The sequence below is a fragment of the Equus quagga genome, chromosome 10 (assembly GCF_021613505.1).
Source record: "Equus quagga isolate Etosha38 chromosome 10, UCLA_HA_Equagga_1.0, whole genome shotgun sequence".
Classification (NCBI taxonomy): domain Eukaryota; kingdom Metazoa; phylum Chordata; class Mammalia; order Perissodactyla; family Equidae; genus Equus; species Equus quagga.
Genome location: NC_060276.1, coordinates 93,481,364 through 93,502,336, shown reverse-complemented (window position 1 = coordinate 93,502,336; position 20,973 = coordinate 93,481,364). Strand labels below are relative to the sequence as shown.

Sequence of the window (20,973 nt, the reverse complement as noted above, 5' to 3'; positions counted from 1 at the left end):
TTAGGATGACAGTTCTTCCCAAGTTCATCTACAGGTTTAATGTAATTCCAATCAAGATTTTCACTTCTTATGCAAAGATTAACTCAACCTTGTGCTAAGCACATAGTTCTTAGATTTCACCAATAGCAAATTCCATAAGAGCAAAAATTAATAAATTGGACATAATCAAACTAAAATATTTTGCTGTGTAAAAGCCCATGAGAAGATGATGAAATAGAAAGCTATAAACTGGGAGAAGAAAATATTTGCAAACCACACATGTGACAAAGGGTTAGTATCTAGAATACTATATTAAAAATACTGAGCACTCACTAATAAGAATACAATTAAATTAGAAAATGGGCGGAGAACATGAACAATCATTTCACCAAAGAGAATATACTGATGATTAATAAGCACATGAAAAGGTGTTCAACATCATTAATCTTTAGGGAAATGCAAAATAAAACCACAATTGGATTTCACTACACACCTATCAGAATGGCTAAAATAAAAAATAGTGACAACATCAAATGTTAGGAAGGATGTAGAGAAACTGGCTTGCTCATACATTGCTGGTGGGAATGTAAAAGGAAACAGCCAATCTGGAAAACTGTTTGGTAGTTTCTTATAAAAATAAATATGCAACTACACTACCATCTAACAGTTGTACTCATGGGAATTTATTCCACAAAAATTAAAATTTATCTCTACACAAAAACATGTGTATGAATGTTCACAGCAGATTTGTTTTTAATAGCCAAAATCTGGTAACAACCTAGATGCCCTGAATGGGTGAATGTCTAAGCAAACTGTGGTACATCTATACAAGGGAGTACTACCCCGAAATAGAAGGGAACGAAGCATCAATAAGCACAACAGCTTGATTGAATGTCCAGGGAATTATGCTGAGTGAAAAGGTCAACTGCAAAAGGTGATATACTGTATGATTCCATTTATTTAACATTCTTCTTGTGATAAAATTATAGAAACGTGTAATAGATAAGTGGTTGTAATCATTCAGGGATGGAGTGGGGTGGGGTGGGGTGTCTATAAAAGTTTAACCAGAGGGATCATTATGGTGATGGAACTTCTATATCTTGACTATCAATATAAACATTCTGGTTTTTTGTATTGTATTATGGTTTTACAAGATGTTACCCTGGGAGATAAGTGGGTAAAGGGTACATGGGATTTCTCTTTCATTTCTTACAACTGGATGTTTATAACTATCTCAAATATTTTTGTATTGGATAAGGATTATATCATATTATATAAGAGAATAGCCAAAAGGATAAAGATATACACTATGTTTGGTATCTGTAGTATCTGTTTTCTAAAGGACAAAATATGCATCATTTGTGTTCATATGATTGCTAATAATCAGAGTTCTATCATTAGCAGTTAGAAAAGAGACATTTTTTTCCCTTATGAGAGATAATTGCTGTCACATGTCAATTTTAGTTATCATATATCATGTAGTTTGACATCAATAATAAAAATGTTATTTGCAAAAATAATGTGTTTTTGAAATTGAATGTTGCTATGTATGAATTGGAAAATATCTTCAAGAACTCACTGCTTAGTGACATTTAATGATGTGTGCTGCTGCCTGACATAAAGCATACCCAGGTCTCCAGATAATTGTCATGAGTGCTTATTAAATTATGTCGGCAGCTGAGCATGATATCACACTTTTTATAATATTTCCCTTCCTATTATGTCAAATGACCAATTTTCCACACAAATGAACGCAGGTTCCAGTCACATAGATTTGTAATTATGATTTTTAGCATAAAGCAGGTGGATTTCCTAGCTAGTCAGTGAAGCTACTGACTTTATTGTAAAACGCAAAGCTACAGCTCTTGTTATGCAAAGGTGCCTGGATGCCTGCCCTTCAGAAAAATCTCTACAACCTGAATTTAGACCTACTTATACCCCTAGAATATTGCTATGAAGAGAAAAGAAATTGAACTTATTAAAACAGTTTATAAGATTTGGGCTTGTAAAGTAGAACCCAAGGCACAGTGCCATTTCTCTTTTCTGTCATTTTATGCAATTTTCTTAGTCTCAGAAATGCAGGTAAATATTCTAACAGAGAGAGGACTAATATCTGCTTAGAGTTATAGAATGTCAGGCCTTTACAACAGGGAGAATGGTTGATGGATGTATGGATGGATAGGTAGAAAAAGAGAGAGAGAATGAAGTAAATTGTGAGTGAAGGATGAACTTCTGATGGGGCATGGTTTTCCTTTAGTAAAACTGACCATAGTAAAATTTCCTACAGTGAATTAAAATCTGATGTCTACTACTGGCATCCAGCATTTCCTTCCCTTCTCTCATGTGGTAGTCTTCCTATTTCATTAAGAATATAGAGTCAAATTAGAGTCTAATTGTCTGCTTCTCCCATTACATCAACCAGCCTAATTTTGTTTTCATCCATGTGCCTTGTACCCCCTGCCGTTTCTGATGTAATCATCAGAAAAGCTCTCTGTGCTCTTATGGCCAGACCTTTGCTTGTTCACTGAATCTCACACCTACTCAACTATGTGGGACTCTGCAGTTCTTCCCTCTGTCTTCTCTATAATAATTCTTATGGGATTATTCGCATCAACATGCACATGCTATAGTAGTTCTTGATGTTAAAAGACATGCCTCTCTTGATCCTTTATCCCTGCCAGCTACCATCCCATTTCTCTGATCCCTCTTTATAGCAAAATAACCTGAAAGGTTGTCTATACTTACTGTGCTTACTTCTTATACCATTATCTTTTGAACCCAAGCTAATCGGGCTTTATTCCCCATCAATCTACACTGATTCTACACCATCTTGTTCTTTCATTTATTTATTCAGAAAATACTATGTGCCATGCATTGTAATAAGATACTACTCTTTTTAAGGTCATCAGTAATATAACATTGCCAGATCTAATCATCTATATGCAGTCCTCATCTTGCTCACCCCACGAGCTCTACTTGACATAGCTGATCTCTCACTGTTTTGGAAACAATTGGCCTCCATGACTGAATTCTTGCTTGATTCTCCTCCTATCTCTCTTGGAAGCCCTCCTCCTTCTCTTTTGCATGTTTCTCTCCTGTTCCTATCCCCCTGACTTCCCAGAGGTGCTAGACTCAGTCTTCTTTCCTCCTCTCATTTCTATCCACACTCATTCCTGATGAGATCTCATTTAATCGAACATGAGATTCCAACAACTTCTAAATTGATAGCCCCAGCCTTGATCTCTGCTTGCATTCAGACTCATATATCTACTTGGTATCTCAATATCCCCCCCCCCGCCACCAATGTCTATGAGGCTTCTCCAACTTCTTTACGTGCTCTGCTCAAGTGACACCTTATCAGAGAGGTCTTCCTGGACCACCTCACATTAATATCTACATCACTCTCTAACCCTTTATTGTTTTACTTAACAACACCATATGTACATGTAATACATTTTATTTGTTGTTTGCCTTCTATTTCCCCCCGCCCCCAACACATTCTGGAGTATGCGATCCAGGAAAGCAGGGGATTTATTTCCTTCACTATTTTATCTCTAGTACTTATTACAATGCATGGCACATAGTATTTTCTGAATAAATAAATGAAAGAACAAGATGGTGTAGAATCAGTGTATACTGTACAAAATGGGATGATCTGGATGGAATGGGAGTAGTACCTTTGCCATAGCAAAACCTTGCTATATATATTATATTAGCTTCTTTTTTCATATGAGGAAAGGCTCACTTCAAAATTTAAATATTAGTCGTAGTAGTAGACATTATTTTATCTTAAAATTCTCTGTGGGTAATTTTAATTGAAATTAAAATTATCTGCTTTCCAAGAAAATATTCAATTCCCTGACATTAACTTTTTTAATCCTAGTTATCTTTTCTATTTATAAGGAAAAATGTCATCATAGAACATTAGGGCTAGAAGGAGCATTAAGATATTTTATTCCAAACCCTCATGGAAAGCTCAAAACCCTTCTCTCTTCTGGCTGTCATTGGCTATGCGGCATGTGCTTGATGGCCTTCAATGACATGAAATGCTCTCCTTCACTGTGTCTCTGGTCAGGAGGCTCTGATAGTGGTTCTTTCACTCATTTTGAGGTAGCAATGAAATGTTTACATTAAAATCAATATTTTCTTAAGTATATTATATCTTAAGTATACTTAAGTATATCTTAATTATGTCTTAAGTATATTTCTTAAGTATAATTTTGTTTTTATTTTTGCTAGTGTATTCTTAGCTTTTTTTAGAACAGCAAACATAGAGCCAGCCCTGATGGCCTACTGGTTAAAGTTTGGCATGCTCCACTTCAGCAGCCTGGGTTCAGTTCCCAGGCATGGAACCACATCACTCGTCAGTGACTGACATGACACCACATATCAGTAGCCATGCTGTGGTGGCAGCTCACACAGAAGAACTAGAAGGACTTACAACTAGAATATACAACTATGTACTGGGGCTTTGGGGCAGAAAAAGAAAAAAAGAGAGGAAGATTGGCAACAGATGTTAGCTCAGGGCAAATCTTTCCCAGAAAAAAACAAAACAAACAAACAAACCAACCCTTCAGTCTCTATAAAAAAAAAAAAAGATAAAAAAGCAAACATAAAACTTGAACTTTTACAGGCGCTTAATTCATGGTGTAAAATTTACCTTAGCAATCATATTTGTGTTGAAGAACCCCAAAACCTACTTAAAAAAATTATGTCTCAAACTGAACATTTTTTTCTAAGCATGGACTTGTGTCTTTTCCCCAATTGCCTCTATGAGTAAATGTGACCTTCCGCTTAGTGCTGGCTTTTTCGACACTAGTCCCTTTGATGCTGTCTTCTTCCAACAACTTCTTTATTAAATCTCAAATATTAGGTAGCTCTATAAAAGAGGGGCAGGATAAAGCAGCAACAGTCTCTAATCCTTCAGGAAGAAAATTCAATCCCTTAAATGCCCTTCTTGCTGTTCAATAGATGCCCCCATTCAGTTGACGAGGCACAGGTAGGAAAGGAAGAATGCTTGGTACCTAGATTTTCCATTATCGTAGCCGCCACCACCAAGTGACAATCAGGGTCAAGTTTCTCTATCTGCCCTGTGTTTTGAGAGCCTGGAGTTACAATTTCTGTAAGCGACTTCAGTGGCATCCCGTGCCTCAGACTCTGAGAGAACATAAAAGAAAAGACAATTTCATGTATTAGTCTGCTAGGGCTGCCATAACAAGATACCAGACTGGGTGGCTTAAACAAAATAAATTTATTTTTTCACAGTTCTGGAGGCTAGAAGTCCAAGATCAAGGAGCCAGGAAGTTTGATTTCTTTTGAGGTGTCTGTCCTTGACTTGTAGATTGCTGCCTTTTCACTGTATCCTTACAGGGTCTTTCTTTTGTGTGTGTGTGTCCCTAGCGTGTGTCTGTGTGTCCAAATTTCATCTTATAATAAGGACACCAGAGAGATTGGATTAGGGCCAACCCTAACAGTCTTATTTTAACTTAACTACCTCTTTAAAGGCCCTATCTCCAAATACAGTCACATTCTGAGATACTGGGGCTTGGGATGTGAGCATATAAATAGGGGTGAGGGACAAAATTCAGCCTATAATATCTGAGAAGAACCAATGAAAGGACTCTTCTCCAAACCACCACGTTAAGGATTCTGTTCCATTTTTAGTCATAATTTAAAGATTATTTTTCCCAAAAAATCAGTTATTAAAAATATATTCAATTGGCAAGTGCATAGAATTCATGTTTGAAAATGGTTAACGAAAAGTCATGTTCTCGGTGATGATGTTTTAAAAATAAAAGCTGGTATTCTTATTATAATAAACTGCTATAGCAAAGTTAATAGCATGACTTAGGTGCTAGTATGTTTCTTAGTATCTCTTTGATTACCTGACATGGGCCATTTCTAATGCCATGCTAAATATTAGAAATTATGCTATGGGGAGCAGTAACGTAATACCACTAAAGTGATTAAAAATGAATCTCCCAGAATGAACTATTTTCATCACTAAAATGAGGATTATGCCTTTTTTACTCTCTTAATAAGATTTTCTTCTAGGAAGGCAGTAAACCTCATAGCCATTAAAGCATTGTACAATTTCTATATTTCAAATAGGAGAATAGTACATAAACATTTCTAACACCTTTAATCAAACCAGTAATCAAAATAGCAGTTTTAAAATACACTGACTAAAATTTGAATGCTAAGCACAACTGGGCCATAGCAGATTTCAAAAGCAAAACCATAATAATACAATGAATGTCACTCTTTTAAATATTTCTCAGATACTAAACGTGAAGTATTAGTAGGGTTTTGAAAATTCTATAAATAATGTATACCTCTCGTAAAATATATAAATACACAAATTATGTAAAATGAAAGGTGCACATTTTCCCCCAGATGTTTATTAGGGTTTTGAACCTCAAGAATGATAACTATAATAGAAAAAGTAAATATATCTGTAGTTTTTGTTGTTACTATATGAGAATAGAGTAAAACAGAAAGAGATGGGTGCAGAAAATGTTTTGAGTTTAGAATATGTTTTATTATATTGTTTAAGCTAATAAATATAGTAATCATCATACTATCTAGATTTTGCAGTTGGAAGGTACAGACAACTGATGTGGTTTCTGCCCAGCTTCCTGCTTAACACATATGAAGATGCTGAAAATAAGCCTCTAATAACACTGAAAACTGAGACCGGTTGAAAAACCTACTCCAAGAACCTAGAAGCACCTTATATAATGCTCAAATGAGAAAAGTAAAATAAAGGCTATGCTCTTGCTCTTGGATGGGTTGTGAATGGACAAAGTATCAATTATTTCTAAATTCGTGTATAAATGTAGGGTGCTCCCATTAAAAGCACTATTTGCCCCACCCCATCCATTTCCTGGAGCTAACTGTTCATTCCAAGAAAAATTCTTTTAAAGAATAAGCTGGAGGAGGAGGCAGTTAGTCCTACTAGAAAATAAAGCATCTGTAATTAAAACAAGGTGGTACTTACACATGAAGAGAAAGAAAGACTAAAGAAATCTGGGGAATCCAGAAAAAGACCAAAATACACACGGAAATGCCATGAAGGCAGCATTTCAAATCAGTAATCTTTGAAATAAGGGGATTTTGGATAACTGGTTTCATACAGAAAATCAATAACATAGGATACATTCTTCATTCCATACACATGGGTAAATTACAAATGGACTGAATATTTATCTATAAAAATGAAAGCATATAGGTATTAGAAGAAAACGTGGGTAGATTGTAAGATAGAAGTGAGGACAGCTTTCCTGTCTCTACTCAAAGTGTTGCAAAGGACCATGGGAAAACCACAGGAAATAAAACTCATTTGTGAGACACAAAATGAATTTGATAAATTCCCCAAATTCTTTTCAATGTTAAATTTTAGTGATATCTTGGAAGTGATATAACATCACAGCGATTCTTACTGTTTAAGTGTATAATGACAGTTAAAGAAACTTACAGTGAAGTCAGCAGGGAGCTACAGTTCTACTTGTAGACCGGTAAAAAGTTAGAGCCACAAACTGGTTACTAAATTTTTGGTTAAATGGGCTTATTTATCATGGCATTATCTTTCCATACTTTCAATTCAAACATTATAAGAAAGTATGGTGTAAGCAATGAATTACCCTTTTGTATCTCTGTCTTGACTCCTTACACCATCTAAATGTGTAGGTTTGTTTTTAGTCATAACATAACCTATTCTTAGTGATAATATAATTTTGTAAGGATGAATGATCATTTCTAAACTGGATTTCCTTGGGGATGCATGTATGGTCTATTTGACTCAGCTCTGCTATTTTTTATCATGCTCCAGCTCTTTATCCTATCTTATACCAGCTCTTACTGTTTTCTTCATTTGAATGCAATGATACATTAAAAATATAGAGCTCATAAAGAGAAAGTTGAAGATAACATGCATTGTTTAGATATCTTAGTCAACAATATAATCTTTCATTGGGACTTTGGGCAAGTTATTTAACCAAATTGTCTCAATTTCCCCATCTCTAAATTGAGAAACATAATAGCACTTAATTTATGGTGATTTTCTGAGAATGAAATGAGACATTGTGTGAAAAGTATTTAGCACAGAGCCTAGCATATAGTCACTACTCAATAAATATTAACTAGTAATCATATTAATTATTAATTGTTATTAACCATGATATTAAACCCTAGAACGTTTTCATTTCCTAAGGGAATAAAACTGAAAATTTGAAAGAATTTTGAGTTGAGATGTTTTGCGTAGGGGCCATTTTCCACTTCCTTTCTTGATGTTCTTAATAGCTTAGTACAGTATTCTCATCTGAGACAAAATGGCTTTGAATATCATCTCTCTTACAACAAAGAATTTAAAAAGACAGACTATAGTCAATAATCTCTCATTTTCGTATAAAGAAGTAGTGTTTCTCTTCACAATAAAGACCCCCATCACTTGGAAATCCTCACTGTGACAAATGGCCAGAAGCTCACCACTCTTCCAACCTCTTAATACTTGTCCAACAGGTAGAGTTATGTTTTTTTTTTTCAAATTATCGTCTCATGACTGTCTGCTTCTGGATCCCATGAGGTGCTACTTAAGCGTGCAGCTTCCTGGGCAGTAGCCCAGGCTGAATAAATCAGAATCTCTCAACTTGGGGCTCAGCAAGCTTCATGTTGAACAAGTTTTGCAGGGGGTTCTTATGTAAAGTAAAGGTTGAAAAATTTGAATCCGTCAGAATACAAGAAAATGCTGTTAGTTTTTCTGCCCTCTGGTTTTTACAACCTGGAGTGGATGCCCCTTTCTTTCACAGATAAGCTTTGGCTTCCCTCATGGATCAGTTAAATAAATGAACAGTTTACTGGTAACAATTTTGGGGCTCCAAGCAGAAACCTAGAGCTGTTATAGTCTAGGAAAAAAAATACACAAGAAAGTAAAGGCTCAAAAAATTGCTATACTTTCTCTTTTGAAAAATGTGATAAGACTTGAAAAGACTCGTGGGTCTTATGGTTCTTTTATCACACTGGGAAACCCACGCCATCACTTTCAACGTTTCTTCAGCCCTTCCAGCCTCTTCAAGGGAGCCTTCTTGCCTCAGGATAAAATGTTTTTCAGTTGGGTTGATGACATTTGAGGAAAATTAGTGAAGCCAGTGAAGTCCATTTATAATGTAGCATAATGTATTTTTTGTTCACAGGTGATTTCGAAGAATTGATAATCAGTAAAGGAATTAGGAGATTACTTTCTGCGACTAAAATTGCACTCCAAAAATGTTTACCACATTAAGTATTATTTTTGTGTGTTTTACAGGAATTGCATTGCCTCCTAAAGGGAATATAGATATCCCGGTGTTATTTATCCCCAAAGTTATGAAATTACACAAGACAATGGTCATTGTTCGAATGATAAGGGCAAATAGAAGAAGTTGGCTTATTGACAATTTTGATGAATTGCACACAGAGATGAAAAGGTAACATTCAGATAAGGACATTGAAGGAAAATGATTTCATTTTGACTGGCACTAATGTGACAATGTGATGCGTTTCTTTTACATGTTATGCAATGTCAAGTTCATGATTTTATATTCTCTGAAGTGTTGAAATGTATATATTCAGAGGAGGAAAATATATTTGTTATATGGGTATAGTATATATCATTGCTGATTTGAAGTTCATGGTGATGAACAAGTCAATGTTAAGTATCATATCAATGAATCAGAGTCAGAGACATGCAAAGGGACTCCTTTTTGACTGGGAAAATAGTTACTTCTAAGACAGTAAATAATCTATATCTGGAAAGCAACCTGAAACAGCTTGTCTGGGCGAAGAATAGGACTTGTAATGCTGGCATTCACCAAGTGATGGCACTGTGCCTGGAGGATATGACATCCTGAGAAAACACTGCTGTGACTAGGGGATACTGTGTCATTGCCAGAATGCAAGTACCTCTTTGCTGAGCTGAAATTTAAGCTCCAATAAAATTATGGAAAATTTAAATGTTTTCTGTGCTTTTATAATTTAATTAGTAATGGCCTAGAAATCTTAATTAAAAAGAAATTCTTACTTTGTCCTTCATATGCATTATTTCTTCACATTTTAAAATATTCTTTCCTCTGGGCCCATTCATGTCCACTCTGCCATGTTTTCACACTCCTGCAGTCAAGACTGCCTAAGTGATTTGTGGGTCCGAGTGTAAAATGAAAAAGTTTAAAAGTTATTAAGAATTTCAAGACAGTTACTGTAGTGCATTAAACAAGCATGGAGCAATTCCAAGTGTGGGATTCTTGGGCTGTTGCACAGGTCACGTGCCCACAGTGCTGGTCCTACCTGCCACGATTTATGTTTCATCTTTAACAAGAAAAGCCCGCTTTCAACAATGATCAGAACCGTTTTCTAGTATTGCTGTCCTCCTGATGGTGTATGATAGACTTAGAATATTTTGACAAATGCCCTCTTTCTTTTAACTAGTATCCCCTAAAAGTAGATTCCCCATCAATTTCTGAAGTCTTGTACTTCATGGCGTTTTCTGTGTTTTGTGCTTTGCCTGTCCAATTTACTCTATAACCCATGGGAACTGTATTACCTCTGATTAATCGTAGTAGAGTCACATCAATAAATAGCAATACCAACCTTTAAGTGTAGGGGAAAAAGTTCTTTAATTTTAACTTACATTTCATGATGGTTACGTTACGTTTTTCTTTGTGATAATTTCCCAGGGTTTGCTTTGAAGTGTTTGTGAAATCAACGTTTGCAGAAAATGTTTTGTGTTTCATACTTAGTTTCTCCTTGCCAAAGTTAAATTCACAAGCTTTGCTAAAATACTATTAGCTTAATAAAGAATATGCTCATTTATGCTAATATTGAAGGTGTTTATGTTTTTTGTTCACTCTTAATAATTTAATTTCTAATTAGATATATGGGAATAGACAGCAGAGAAATGCAAGCGATACACTGGGTGTACCCTATTCTTGGACTCCCACAGGCACCACATCCTAAACCTCCTCCAGGTAGGTATATCTTAGAGTCAGAGAACATCAGGATGCTAAGGGACCTTAGGGCCCTCAATTCCCATTTCTTCTTTGTGTAAGTAGGAAAATCACAGTCCTGAGAAAGTAAGTTGTGGAGGGACCAGCCCTATTGAGGGGAGTGCTAGGACTGAATCTGGTCTTCTAACAATAAGTCTAAAGATCTTTCCACAAAACCACACCATTTCCTGTTGCCCTTCCTGTTGGTGAAACCTAGAAATCAGGAAAGATTGAAATAACGTTAACTTCAGGCCCCTTTATCCCAAATTCTGTGAGGCGTACAGAGCCCTGCATTAGATCTGTAAGATCCCAGGTACTTTGGTTCTCAGGTCACATTTAATCATCGTATTCCAGCTTCTGTGTAACTCCAAGTCTTATCCAAGAACTATCCTATGGAGACGCTGATCCCTCTCTTCTTAGTTGTCCCAGACACAAACTTTTATGATGTTCTCCAAAAACCAGGCAGAGGACAAAAAATGTACTCAAGTTTTCAAGGAGGTTTGCTTTGCCACTAAACACACAACATAAACTCTCTACTCTTAAAATGCCTTTCTTTTTCTCAATGAGCCCCTTCTTTTCTCCACATACTCCAGGATTCTCACAAGTTTCTGTGTGTTCTCTTTCCTCAATACTCTTCTCATTTCTTCCACATTCCTTTATTTTTTTCCATTTTCTTCTCAGGATCAGCCTAAGAAATGCAATTCCTCTTAGATAACCATACAGCGAGATTTAGTATCCCAACCTGTTAGCAGGCTCTAGGCATAGTTCCTCATAACTGAGATGCACTGAATTGCTCTGCACAGCAAAGGGGTATCTATTTTGGATCTCCCCCTTGGGCAACACAGATGAGCTAAAACAAGTCTTGCAATTTTGAATTTTCCTTTTCCCTCCAATACCAATCTTTGCTAGTGCAAAATAGTTCATCTTCCACTGACATAAATTATTACATCACTACAATTAGAAAGAAGAGAAAAGAGTAAGTTTTGCTTGTGAATGACAGCATTTCCCCAGATACACTGGGTATCAAGAAAGGCCAAGATTACATATTCCTTATGCAGTTTAATTTTAACTGGAGTAAAAATCCACATACCTAGCAATACCTTTGACAATAAATGTCATCTGTTTTATTTCAAGTATTTTTACTTGAGTTAAAAAATTATTAATACATACAAGTATTTCAAATATACTAAATTATCTTCAGAATGTTTCACGAACATGTCAAGATGTTTCTTTTATTTCCTTCTAGAAATTAGTTTTTTGTATATTTTCTGTAGAGCCGAACGGTTTAAAATTTATAATACAGTTATCTGATCAAAGGATGTGATAAAGCCGAGACATTACTCTGTTGGAATTTAACAGCAGTGTTGCTCATGTCTGCTGCAGACAGTTTTGTTTTTCTCAGATTAAAGATTTAAAGTAGATTTTTTTTCAGTCTAAAACAAAGCCTGTGAGAACGTAAAAACATAAATTTCTTGCACAGTTTTCTTCAAAGAAAGTTAAACATGCTCCAGAAATGTAAAGACATTTTCCGTCAAGTTACTTCTCGTGGTAATTCTTCAATTTTTAAATTAAATGTGAGTTGTGTAAATAGCTTATGTATTAGCTTAATGTATTAGCACAGCCTAGTAGTGACATCAGTGCTGTGAAACATGTTGGGTACTAGCTATTAAATCATTTTACCAAAAGTCTAAAACCTATTCTAGTAATTATTTTTATCTACAAATGCCCTTGAGAAACAAATGGGTATAATTTTATAAATACATATTATTTACTTTCTGTACAGTCCATTCTTCATTTTGAAGAACACATCAGAAATAATCTATTGCTTTCCCTGCTCAACTATATCGCTATCAATGTTTATTGTTTCTTTTCTTTTTTATGTGTCTATCACCCAGGTTATTCTCAAACCCAGGGTACTGTTGTTCTGTGAGCCACCTTTTCTCTCTGTGCATTCTTATCTTCTCCTGTCCACTGGGGCAGATAATTGGAAAAGGACTCCCCTACCTGTCACAGTGTAAAGACAAAGGAGTGTGAATCCATTGTGATTTAGTGATCCTCACATTGCCAGGGCACTAATTTCCTAAGGACTTATAGGACAAGACCAGTGACATGATACTAATTGTAACTTTGATCTCACTAATTTCCAATTTACTGCTTTAAGAGTGAAACTAATTATAACCAGAAAAGCTTGTACATTTTCCTAAGCCATTTCAACCCTCTTAATTTACATCTAACTTTGTACCCTTAATGTACATTTCACATGCTTATTCTAAGTCCAAAATGTTCAATGTCAACCTATAAATTTTAGAAGTAAAAATAAATTTATTTTAAATATTTTTATACTATAAATGTGGTATGTATTGTGAAAACACATAAATCTGAGTACATTATTCATTTTGCAGTTTAGGTGAATATATTATGGTGGATGCCACAAAAGCATAGCATAATACATTTCAGCAGCTTTTTTAGTATTATGATTCCCTTTTTATCCCTTATATTCATGTCCTATGTGCATCTGAATTAATAAAAATACAACATTTAATATAATTTAGAGGGATAATATTCTTATTTATGTGGACTCTAGTATACATGGCCCCACAATATTATAGAGCTAATGCCAAAGGAATCCATTAATACTCCTTTATATAATTAGTAGTTGCATATAGAAACAATATTTTGGTTTCTCACAAGATCATTGACAACTTCTTATATAAGAAAATATTGGAATTTAATTTATATATAAATATATAAAGTTTTAATGCTATACATTAAATTAATATGTAATCACATTTTAATATTATTTTAAATAATTCATTATAATTTTATTTTTAACTGCTAAATAGTCTATTTTGTAAATTTAAAAGCAATTCACAAATGAAAATCAAAATATTTTGCTTAATTTAAATATGAATTTTAAGGTGCATGTAAGTAAATAATCTGATAGGAAATATTTTTAAAGTGTTATTACAAAATAAATGTTACAGAACTTATTTTTAAAATTATTTGAAGGTATTTGCTATAATGTTATTATGTAAGTAGAGTTTGGTATTTACCACAATGAACATACAGATAGCTGAAAAATTCACTTGTTCATAACTACCAGCTGAATTATTGATATAACTAGGTTAGTTCCTAAATCAAATTTCTACATCCTAATATAATCTTCTATAATCTAGTGTTTAGCATCCAGATTTATCTCTAGTAATGCTATTTTTACATATTATTTAATATTCATATTTGCTTCCAAAATGTCAATGTATGTAGATATTGCATGAGCATGTGTGTGTAAGTGTATGTTTGTGCACTAATGCCAGATGCAGTGACAAGTCAAAGGATGCCAAAGGAACTTTTATTTTTCATGACATAATTCCTTTTCTTCCATCTCAAGAATGATCATAATACCTAGCAGTTAAATTAACTGGAAATATTTCTCTCCCGTAGTTGTCATAACATGTCAAGCCCGGAAGCGGGTAGAAGAGGATGTGGAAGTCACAATGACTGGTGATTTTGGGGGAGAAAATCCTATCTTAGAACCGATGGATTTTGTAGTGATTCCAAAAAGAACCTCATATGATTCTTATGAAGATGTCAATGGTAAGAGAACCACAATCGTGGATATAAAAAAATGATAATAAATAAAAACTCAATTTCCTTAAACTGCAGGTTGCTGATTACTCGGTTTCATGAAAATCCATGCCCGTTTATTTTTCCTTTACAATAAAGTAGTGCTCAACGAGCATTCAGTTCTGTTTGTTCTGTTCATATGGTAGTTATCCCCAAAATGTATTATTAGTGGATTTATAAGAATAGATTGTGATTCTGTCATTAGTGAGAAGAGGAAAAACTGTAGTAACTGTAATTTCTGCTTCTTTCAACTTTAATTTCTTCTTTGCTCTCTCTTTCTGACTTAAGACATTTGGTTGAAACCATGTCTTGCAGCTTTAAATTTAGAAGCACAACCTTGAATGAAATATTTCTTATTTAAAGAAATAGAAAAATTAACATAAGTTAGATGTAATACCCAAATAAATTTTGTATAGTAATTCCTCTGACATTTAGAGTCTTAAACAAGACTTTTCAAAAAGTTAATATGGTGGTCTGGCAAAATCAAATCCCAGTGATGCAAACTTTCTTTTTCAACTTTCTTCCAGATGAACTAAAGTAGAATGCTCCTATATCACAGTGAAAGGGACATTCCTATAGCAGTATTTCATTAAAATCAAGGAGGAAAAATCTATATTTATGTATTACTTAAAAAACAAATTGACCACAAAATTAAGTATGAAATTCCTTACAGAAACAAAATATCTTCCCTGGTTTTCTCATTCATAGCTATAGTTTTTACTTTGATCTCAGGACTATCATCTCTGTGTCTGATCTAATTATTTCAGTGATAAAAGAATATAAATGAGATATAACTGAAGAGAGAGACGAAGAGTATACAAGAATATAGAGAGAGTATACGAGAGATAGTAAAATAGTTTTGGATTTTTTAAAAATTATTTTATTGAAGTCATATTGGCCTATAACATTGTGTAAATTTCAAGCGTACATCATTATATTTCATTTTCTGTATAGATTGCATTGTGTCCACCACCAATAGTCTAGTTTTTATCTGTCACTATACATATGTGCCCCTTTACCCCTTTCATCCTCCCCCGTGCCCTTCCCTTCTGGTAACCACTAATCTGTTCTCTTTATGTGTTTATTTTCCACATATGAGTGAAATAATATGGTATTTGTCTTTCTGTCTGATTATTTCTCTTAGCATAATACCCTCAAAGTCCATCCATGTTGTCGCAAATGGCACAATTTTGTCTTTTTTGTGGCTGAGTAGTATTCCATTGTATAAATATACCATGTCTTCTTTATCCATTCATCCACTGAAGGGCACTTGGGTTGCTTCCATGTGTTGCTATTGTGAATAATGCAGTCATGAACATAGGGGTGCATAAATCTTTTTGAATTATTGATTTCGTGTTCTTTGGATAAATACTCAGAAGTGGAATAGCTGGATCATATGGTATTTCTATTTTTAATTCTTTGAGGAATCTCCATACTGTTTTCCATAGTGGCTGCACCAATTTGCATTCCGACCAGTACTGTATAAGGATTCCCTTTACTCCACATCCTCTCCAACCCTTGTTATATCTTGTCTTGTTAATAATAGCCATTTTGATGGGCATGAGGTGATAGCATTGTAGTTTTGACTTGCATTTCCCTGATAGTGATGTTGAATATCTTTTCATGTGCCTGTTGGCTATCTGTATATTTTCTTTGGAAAAGCATCTGTTCATATCCTCTGCCCATTTTTTGATCAGGTTGTTCATTTTTTTGTTGTTGAGTTGTATGAGTTCTTTATGTATTTGGGAAATTAATCCCTTGTTAGATATATGATTTGCAGATATTTCCTCCAAGTTGGTGGGTTGGACTCATTTGGGCTTATTAATACCTTCCACCCAAATTGAGAGTGTATTCATCCCCAAATAGCCAGTTTTAGACTCTCTGCAAGAGCAAACAACCTACATGTGAAGAGGGGGGAGAAAGTGTGCGTCCTGAATTCAAGATATTGGGAAAGAAAGAGAAGAGTCTGCTCATCTGCTCATGTTCCATTCCTTCACTGATCGAATGTGTTGCTTTTCCTCCGACGGCAAGTCATGATGGAGGAGGTAGATTGAGGCTGTGATTTTTTTCCTCCTATACTTTGCTCTTCTTGTGAGTGAATAGGCCCTTCTATGTAAACATGATAAGTAGGAGATAAGAATCCCCACCACTCCCTTCCCATCATCCTCCCGTTATTGGAGAGTCTAATAAAACTATCAAGCTTCATTAAATGAAAATACCAGCACTCCTCACACAAACCATTGAGTTAACCAGGATTGATCACTTTCATATCTTTTTCATTCAACAACAATCTAGCAAGCATCTTTGCTGCCAGATATTATACTAAACCCCAGAGATGCCAAAATTAGCAAGACGTGGATTGTTGTCAAGAAATTCAAAGAACATCCATCCAACATGTTGGATTTATGCGCCTGTACTATTTAAATCAATTGGTATTGCCGTACTGGCATATTATTATACTTGGATTTTTAGACTGTATTTTGCAATGTCACTTCTATAAGATTATGAATTATTCTCTGTGGGCAGGATTTTCCCTATAATGGTATTTATTCTTCCTAAATAACTGCTGGTCCACGTATTCTTTGTGCCTCTCTGGGGATTAGTTCAGTGACTTTCTCTGTGGGACTTTTTCTGTGAGAGTGGATTTATCATTTCACTGCACATCAGATTCATGCCTCTTCCTCTTATTTCCCAGGTGTTCTGTAGCTTGAGGATATTTTTCTTTGATTAATCTGTTGTCTTTCTTGTGTCTGATTTGCTGATTTAAGTGTTACGTTGGTCTCATTTCACTCAAGGCCAGTCATCTTGCTGTATGTTGTTTGCATGTTGTACGTAAACGCCCATGCTGGGTTTGGTCTGTCATCACAAACAGCTCCTGAGAAACCTGTTATTGGTCTTCCCATGACCCCACATTGGCCTCCACACCTTGACCCTTTCCTCTGCTTCTCTACATTTTGCTTTCTCTGCTCGACTCACTCCATTAAGTCTTCTGTCTTAACTACTCTAATGAGACTACCCTTGACAAAACTGTCAACCCTATCCAGTATGCCTAATCCAATGGTCAGATTTGTGTTCTGAGCTTACTCAACCTGTCAGCAGCGTTTACCAGTTGACTCAATTGAAGAACTTTCTTCTCTTGGTTTTCAGGAGTAGTCTTATTCATTTATTATCTCACTGGTTGTTCCTTTTCCAACTCTGTTGTTGACTACTTTTCCTCTGATCAGGATCTAAATGTTTGAGTGACTCAGGGCTCTGCCTTAGGGCCATGACACTCCACTGCACAGGTCATAGGTTATGTTCTGCACACTTCCAGGTGATGATGCTGATGTGTTTTTTCAGGAATTGTGCTGTATGACAGGCCTGAGATCCTAGATTGTGAAGTCTGAAGTCAGACAGCTTGGGTTCTTCCTTTCAGTCTCTGTGGGGCCTTGAGAAAATTACTTTACCTCTCTATAAATTCAGTTTCTTCAACTGTAATGTGGAGATAGTAATGGTATCTGCTTCATAGGATATTTCTGAAGATTAAGTGTAAATGCATGGAATTCTTCAAAGTGCCTTGTTCTCAGTGAGTGTTCCATAAGCGTTAGATATTACCGTTATTATCATTTAAAACTCTAGTTGGGTATTCTGTGACAGTGATATATTAGAGGGCCCATCTTCAGTCACCGACAAATGTGTTTTCAGATGGAAACATAATCCTCTCAATGACATTCAGTGAGTTTTCTCATTAATACATAAAAGAATATTCTATCAAAAAGAAAGGAGAAAAAAATAGTACCTAAATCTTAGAGTCTGAAATTGATGCTAATTGCTAAAAGCTCAGATAAAATATTTATGGTACAAGAAGTCCTTTTATCTTTTATTTCTGATATCTTGTTTAAAATAAAATGAGTAAGAAGAGCATCAGCTGTGTGGCCACCTTCTTCCTTTAATTTTCATTTCGTAGTTTACTGTACTTGCAGTCATATCAGAGGAACATGTGGTCATTTTAAATTAGTCAAAATGTTTGGTCTATTAAATGACCTTATGAAAGTGAAGTAAAACACATAAATGAAATACTCCTTCAAAAAGATTCACAATTTTATAAAAATAATAAGAGTGTGCGGATGGCCCATTCTTCATTATCTGTTCAAAGAAAATAGCTTTAGGTAGTTTATCCAGCATTCTCTATTTTCTTTGAATATCATGTTGCCTTCATGCTGTTTCAGATTTATCTTCAGTACTCCATTCATTCCTTATATTATTATTATGTTCTGTCAAATAAATGTATATGCATATTATCAATGAAGAGGGAACTGCAGAAATTTAGAGAAATAACATGAATAACAATGTTCATTATACTTTGATATTCATTTCTCCATAATTGAGATGTTTTTGCTGGTTTGCTATGAAATATATGTCTTTTCTTTTCTTTTTTTTTTTTTTTTTGAGGAAGATTAGCCCTGAGCTAACTGCTGCCAATCCTCCTCTTTTTGCTGAGGAAGGCTGGCCCTGGGCCAACATCTGTGCCCATCTTCCTCTACTTTATATGTGGGACACCTACCACAGCATGGCATGCCAAGCGGTGCCATGTCCACACCCGGGATTCGAACTGGCAAAGCCCGGGCCGCCGAGAAGCGGAACGTGTGCACTTAACTGCTGTGCCACTGGGCCGGCCCCTGAAATATATTTCTTACAGATGAAAATGTATATGGCATAATAATACATAATTTCAAAGCATATTTTATAAATAGATTTGTTATAATTCAATACTTTTTGATTATTTATTGTATTTAGTCGTGTTCTCTTTTTAAAAATCACTGATATTCTTCCACATTGAATAAATTTGAGTCATTGTCCTGAGAAAATTCACCCAAGTAACAGGAACCCTTGGCCAACATAGCTCCCGCTGCATAATTTATTGGCACTATGATACAGGCATTAGGTTGAATGATAATTATGCATGAATAATATCTTTATGGGAGACTTACCCCTTTTGTTCAATATAATGACTTTGCTGCCATACTCAAACGATTATTACCATTACTATTTTATGACACTATAGATTAATAAATAGGTATAGATATCTAGATAGATAGATACATGGATAGATATCACATTCTGCAATTTTCTGAAACCTGTTTGATTAAATATTTTGTATATATGTTAAGGGTATGAGTACAGTACTGAAAAACCCCACAGAGATTAGTAAACATTTACATACCTTTTAAAACACAATTGAAGTTAAATGTATATTTATTCTATTAATTTCATGAATTCAAGTGTCTTTTTAAGGATTTTCTATAAAAGGACAGAATTTTCCTCTAATATTGAAAAATTTATTACAGTAGTCCCAATAACTTTGAAATTGTAATGTGTATTATGGGAAACTACATTTATTAAATACTTTTTTTTTAAAAAGTGCAGTTATTCTCTTAAAGTCATGAGCTACGTTTGTCATGAGACATTAATTTTATCTAATAATCAGATGATAATTAATTTACACTGGCCTCACTAATTTAGCTCTTACCATCCTAATCCACATAAAAGTAGTGTATAGATTGTCTTCAAGTTAGGAACATAACAAAAGGCATGTTTCTTACTTGGTACCATGACTTTTCAAATAAAATGCAGAAACTCTAACAGAATAGCTTTAAGACACAATACGCAATGTCAGTTTCTCATGATTTTGTCCCACCAGACGCTGTCCCTCTCCCTTCGGTGCTCATATCAATCCGTTGGAGTTATAGATGGGGGTGGGAGGGGAGTATGTGTAGTTTGAAAAATAGATTCATGTGGTTGCTATTTGCCTCATCCCCCGCCCCCATCCCCTAGCTGATGATCATATCTCTATTTTGGACCAATGGATCTTCTTATGGTTGGAATTATGACATCGGTAGTCACAGATTCCCCACAGGGAGTCCAATGCTTCTGAAACTTAACTTTAGCGTCTCGTTTCCTATCTTCATTCTGACACAGCCATTCCCATAAAGGCTTCAATGATTAAGCAGAAACAGCTGCAGGTCTCAACTACATACAGTATTTGCTTTAGAAAATATTATGTTATTTGAATGCAAGGGAAATTTCATCTCCCATTAAACACTCTAAAATTCTTAAATGCTATTTCTCTCTATGGATTATAACTTCCTATGGAACATTTCCATGTCCCATTCCCAGAACAAAAAGACACGTTATATGTAGACACATTGATTTTGCTACAGCAAAGGATGGTTATTGATAGGAACAACAATTGCCGATTTTGTCAATAGGGTAAAAACCAGCAATTGTGGTTCCTAACAATAACCATCACTTGCGGAAAAAAAAAAAATGTGTCTACATATAACGTGTCTTTTTGTTCTGGGAATGGGACATG

At 34.9% G+C, this 20,973-nt stretch overlaps 1 protein-coding gene across 2 annotated transcripts in view; it reads left to right on the top strand.

Moving 5' to 3' along the window:
* Positions 1 to 20,973, top strand: part of CFAP47 (cilia and flagella associated protein 47) — a 431,185-nt gene that overhangs the window by 374,309 nt on the left and 35,903 nt on the right. For both annotated transcript variants that reach the window (XM_046672810.1, XM_046672809.1), the window contains exons 58-60: positions 9,284 to 9,443; positions 10,885 to 10,979; positions 14,439 to 14,591. In XM_046672810.1, the coding sequence (XP_046528766.1) occupies positions 9,284 to 9,443; positions 10,885 to 10,979; positions 14,439 to 14,591 (408 nt within the window). The remainder of the gene's footprint in view (positions 1 to 9,283; positions 9,444 to 10,884; positions 10,980 to 14,438; positions 14,592 to 20,973) is intronic.